This window comes from Chinchilla lanigera, unplaced genomic scaffold (genome assembly GCF_000276665.1).
Source record: "Chinchilla lanigera isolate Chin_1 unplaced genomic scaffold, ChiLan1.0 scaffold00036, whole genome shotgun sequence".
In the NCBI taxonomy this organism is placed as follows: domain Eukaryota; kingdom Metazoa; phylum Chordata; class Mammalia; order Rodentia; family Chinchillidae; genus Chinchilla; species Chinchilla lanigera.
This window is the reverse complement of record NW_004955437.1, coordinates 17,730,344-17,736,166: the sequence shown is the minus strand read 5'-3', so window position 1 is coordinate 17,736,166 and position 5,823 is coordinate 17,730,344. Positions and strand designations below refer to the sequence as shown.

Sequence of the window (5,823 nt, the reverse complement as noted above, 5' to 3'; positions counted from 1 at the left end):
ACCCAAGTAAAATAGTCATCTTTTTTCCTAAATAGCTACGTATAATGTTGCCTTACATATAATAGGCAATAAAATGTTTAATAGCCTAATGTGTTTTTGTAAAGATTTAGTATAGTTGTTTATATTTGCATGTATTTTTCATTTTAATTTAGTTTTAGAAGTGTTTCTGACTTGCTTGTGTTTTGTTTTCTTTTTTAGTGAAAATGTTCTCTTTGGAATGGGAAATCCTCTTCTTGACATCTCCGCTGTGGTGGACAAAGATTTCCTTGATAAGTGAGTATTAAACTCTTTGTACGCACAGTGCAAAACTTGTGTTTGAAGAACTGACAAGAACTGTAGAAACCAGTTTACCATTTTCAGCTAGAGAAAAACTCAGGAAATTTAAATCTCTTAGTAGCAGGTGCTCCATCATTATTGATTAACTGGCCACAATTTTCCTTTGGAAAACAGATATATTTTATTCATCTTTACTGTTTTGAAGGAGGAAGTACTGTGTGTATGTAATGACTTCCTAAAATTTTAAATAACTGTTAGTGAATACATTTGTAATTGTCTTAGTTACTTTTCTGTTGTTCCTCAGACAAAATACTTGACACTCAACATTAAGGGAAGAAAAGTTTATTTAGCTCACAGTTTGTGGCGGTTTCAGTCCATACTCAGCTGGCCCCAAGGCAGGGTGGCATGGCACAAGGCCAGCAGTCCAAGGGGGCAGAAGACAACAAGAGCAAGAAGGAGGGGAGCTAGCTTCTTTTCCTCCCTTGTATTGTGTGTGGGCTATCAGCTCAGGCCCTCACCATCTCCTTGTCCCCCTCTTCCACAAGCTGAGGATGTTTACACAGTAAGGATGGTGCCCCGCCTGCCCTTCACTTAGTTGAACTTTTAAACTTCTCAAGTTGACACAGTGAACAACATCCTAGAGGCAGGGGCATGTCCTTTTCACCCCAGGATGTAGAACTGCTGAGTCACTTAGTTAAGCTTCTAGACACCTCAAATTGACACAGCGTATCAACCATAACAGTAAAGGAACCATAACACAATGGCACAGGAAAGAAAGATGGTAAGAATGGACAAGAAGTACAGTGTACACAAGAGCTGGGGATAAAGCTCAGAGGCACAGGGTCTGCCTGGCAAGCACAAGGTCCTGAGTTCTGTTACAAAGTCCTGTTACAAAATACACACCCACACACACACACACACACACACACACACACACACACACACACAGAAGCTGGGTACCTTGGCTACGCAGGAGGCTGAAGCCGGAGGGCTGCAAACTTGAGATAAGTTTGTGTAACTTAATGAGATGCTGTCTCAAAAAAAAAGGTGTAATTCAAAGGCTCTGACTTGCCATTATTTCCCTCTTAGTAACAAGTTTTAACATTGTTAGCTGAGAAATCAGTTTATTTATGCAGTTATTTGAGATCATTTGGTATGTGGAAACATGAAGTAGTAGAAAGATAAGGATGAGAAAGAAGAATCTCTCTGTCTTTGCCGAAGGTTCTCTCTCTGTCTTGGCTCCAAATTCTGACTGTTGTGCTCGCTTCAGCAGCACATCCACCAAACTCTGAGCCCAGGAACAACTGCTTTTTAATTGAACTAAGATTTATATAATATAAAATTAATCATGTTGGCCATTTTCAAGTACACAGTTCAGTGACTGCCAGTGTATTGTGCACCTATCATCAGGATATTCCAGACGTTTTCATCACGCTGAAATGAAACCCCCATTCATTAAAATGGAATCATGTGATAATATGTGACCTGTTATGTTTATATTGGTTTATTCCTCCTAGCACAATGCTTTTACTGTCCACTTAATGTTGTAGGTCTTCATTCCTTTTCGTGGTGTAATAACATCCCACGACTGTATGGATATGCCCAATTCTGTTTCAGCATTCATTGGTTGGTGGACACTTGGGTACTTTCCATTTTTGTCTAGTGTAATGAAACCCATTTTTGTCTAGTGTAATGAATAGTGTTGCTTGTTACCATTCATGAACAAACTTTTCTGTGGAATCTTACTTTCCTTGGGTACAGCCAAAGCAATGGAATTGCTGGGTCATGTGGTCATTTTGTTTTAACTTTTTGAGAAACCAACAAAGTTGTTTTCTACAGCAGCAGTCTCATCCTCCCCAATAGTTGGGATTACAAGTGTGTGCTACTGCACCCAGCTCATTTTAAAATTACTGCCTTCCTAGTGGATGTGAAGTAATACCTCATTATGGTTTTCATTTATGTTTTTCTTTTCTTATTGTGTTTTGTTTTGTTTTGTTAGACAGGATCATGCTATGTTGTTTAGGCTGGTCTTATGCTCACTATGTAGCCCAGGCTGGCCTTAAACTCATGATGATCCTCCTTCCTCAGCCTCTTAAGTGCTGGGAATACAGGCAAGTATCCCCAGAAACGCAAATTACAGGCTGATTTGTGTTTTCTTAATGACTAATAATATTTGTGTCTTTTCACCATTTGTGACCATTTGTATATCTTTGGGGAAATGTCTGTATTTTGTTTTGTTTGTTTGTTTGTTTGTTTTTTGAGACAGGATCCCACTTTATAGTTTAGGCTAACCTTACAAGATACATGAGTTACAAACATTTTCCCCATTCTATGTATTGGCTTCAGTTTCTTGATGGTGTTCACATTTTGATGCTCTCCAGCCCCCACCCCTTTTTTTCTTCTCTCTCTCTGTGTGCGTGTATGTGTGTGTGTGTGTTATCCAGGACCTTTGCACTGAGCTATATTCTCATGCCTTTTAACGTATTTATTTTGTTTTTAATACTATAAGCTTTATTGATACTTTGCTTTTACAGTTTGCAATGCATTCCATAGATTTAGTTCTATACAGCTTAAACCACAATGGCATAAGTCTTCAGTTTATAATAAACGTATTTATTTATTTATTTATTTATTTATTTAGTTTTTTCATTTTGAGATGGGGCATCACTTACTGTGTTGCTGAATTGCCCAGGTTGGCCTCACATGAGATTATTCCTGCCTTGGCTTCTCAGAGTGCTAAGATCACACCATGGGCCAATGTGCCCTGCCTTGTGTTGCCTGTACTTTTACCGTTGTTTCTAAGAGTCTGTTGTTAAGTACAGGATCATGAAGATTCATGCCTATATTTTCTTCTAAGAGCTTTATAATCTTACCTCTTGGACTTAGGTCCTTGTTCCATTTTGAGTTAATTTTTGTGTAGGGTATAAAGTCAGGGTTGAAATTCATTCTTTTGCATGTGGAAATCCAGCTGTCTCAGCACTGTTTGTTGGAGAGACTGTTCTTTTCCTCACTGAATGGTTTGGTACATAACATCTTAATATTTGGGTAAGTGTAAATTAAAGGCACAATGAAATAGCACTACATACCTGTTAGACTGGCTAAACACTGAGCATACTAAGTGTTGGCCAAATTTGGAGGAACTGTTCTTTGCAGTGTAAAATGGTGCACCCAGCTTGACAGTAAACATACATCTTCCATTTTCTCCAGCCATTTCATTCTTAGGTATTTACCCAAGAAAAACGAAGGTATACGTTTCTACTTTGCTCAGGAGTGTTCACGGTAACTTTGTTTTTGATTTTTTGTGGGTTTTTTTTTTTTTTTCTTTTCCTGAGACAAGGTCTCACTATGCAGTTCAGGCTGACCTTGTACTCACTGTATAGGCCAGTCTGGCCTCAACCTTGCTGAGATTCTCCTGTCTCAGCCTCAGGAGTATTGGGATTACAGACTTGCATCACCATGTCTGGCTGGTAACTTTGGAAGGTCAGTTTCTCATGATTACCACCTGCCTTGCAGTCCCAAATGGAACAGCTGTCTGAGATCTGTTTCTCTAGCTATGTCTTAGTTGGTCAGTTTTAGTTATTATCTATTGACTTCTTAGTATGATAGTGAAGTATTGAGCTCCCTTTCACCTACAACTATTTTATATCCTATATCTTTTCCATTTGCTAATATTACATGTAAAAAAAAATCAGTAACCATTGGGAGCAAAGTTGTTATCATTATTCACAAAACTTTTTGTTTTTCTTGCCACATCCTGTATTCATTGTTATGTCCTGGGCTTCTGCAGCCGGTAAGTCTGTCTGCTTCTTGTCCTCTGGTGACCTGACCTCTGCCTTCTCCACCTTTGGGCTCTAACCCTGACGGGTTGTAGGGTTAGGCTGCTACCAGCCCCAAGGAGCTGTTTTCCTGGAACTCAATTATGATTTCTCTCTGTTTCCTGTCTCTCAAATCTTTGTTTTTGTTTCTTCTGGGTTTTTGTGTGTTTTTTGTTGTTGTTGTTGTTTGTTTGTTTTTTGAGATAGACTCTCCCTTTGTAGTTCAGGTTGGCTTTAAACTGTGATGATCCTCCTCCCTCCGCCTCCAAGTGCTAGGGTAGCAGGTGTGCGCTACCATGCCTAACATCATACATTTTGAAAGAGTACCTAAGTACATGTATTAGAGGGCTTTTGAGTCCTTGTCATGTCTGATGACCTTATTGATGTCCTGATTGGTGACCTTATTCCCCGTCACACCTTACTGATTAGTGTAACATTTTTCTTGCGAATTTCAAGGATGGCTTTGTGCCATCGTCTTCCTTCGTCCAGTGCGTCTCTTCCCTACTGATGTCACCACGTTTTTCCTTGCTGGAGGCTTTTAGGATCTATTTTTTATTTTTTGTGTTAATAAATTATTGTTATGTTACACATTATTGCATTTTTTTCTCTTGCCTCTAAACATTAGAAATTGTTTTGTTTGATTTTTGAAGATTTCTGTTTCTTACATTATCTCCTGGGTTCTTGGGTTTTTTTTTTTTTTATTGTTGTGGTCTTTCTCCTTTATGATGGAGGATTTTCTTTATTATTAGGTGATCTTTGGCTATTATCTATTAAGGATAAGACATTGCAAAGCTCATATTCCTTGTGTAGGCATTGGAAAAAGTCTGGACAGATCTACTAAGTTCTAACAGTTGTGGGAGGGTAGATTGTTTTAAGATTTTGAAAAAAAAGATTTTGGTAACAAACCTGAATCGCCTTTACCAGTTTTTAAAAAGCTTTCATAATGTTACCTATTGCTGTGTAGCAAATTGCTGCAAAGCTTGGCTATTAAAAACACACATTCTTCAATGACAGAGTTTTGGTGGGGGTGGTGCCAAGAGTTTGGGAGTGGTGTAGCTTTCTGGTTCAGCTCAGAGTCTGCGATAAGGCTCTGTCACCAGGCCAGCAGAGATTTGTAGGCTCAACTGTGGCTGAAGGATTTGCTTCGAACTTTCTCATACTGTTACTCAGTCTTGATATCTTGAGAGCTGGTGAACAAAAGGCCTCATTTCCTCAGCTGTGAGTCTCCGAGTATCCTGAAGATGTGCTATGTGCCCTGTTGCCACTGACCAGTGTGTGTGCCCAGGATGGGAGCTGCAGCATTTTTCATAACCTAATCATAGATTCAAGGTAGCATCATTTTTGCCATATGCTACTGGTCCTGCGGACTAAACCAGCTGCAATGCGAGAGAGTCCTAGACAGTCGGTGAACCTCAAGAGGCACAGATCCTTGGGGCCCAGCGGGGAGACTGTGAGGAACAGCCGCCACCCGCCTGCCCCCAGGAGCCTGTGGTGGATTAACTAACGGGCGACCTGTAACACCCAGCCGAACTGAGTCAGCGTGGTGCTGGGTGTGGAAGGCCCACCTGAGGATGGTTGCCAACAGCATAAAAGAACTGGAGGGGAAGGTGGTGCTGTTGATTCTCCGGGAGAAGCTTGTTGCTGGCTTTTCTTTTTTTTTTTTTATTTTAAGGATAAAAGGAGGGAAACATTAACAGACATACAACATTTTACAACATATCACAAGCACAAT

At 39.8% G+C, this 5,823-nt stretch overlaps 1 protein-coding gene across 3 annotated transcripts in view; it reads left to right on the top strand.

The window, feature by feature from the left end:
• Positions 1-5,823, top strand: part of Adk (adenosine kinase) — a 506,600-nt gene that overhangs the window by 49,974 nt on the left and 450,803 nt on the right. For all 3 annotated transcript variants that reach the window (XM_013516884.1, XM_005389928.2, XM_005389929.2), the window contains exon 2: positions 199-273. In XM_013516884.1, the coding sequence (XP_013372338.1) occupies positions 199-273 (75 nt within the window). The remainder of the gene's footprint in view (positions 1-198; positions 274-5,823) is intronic.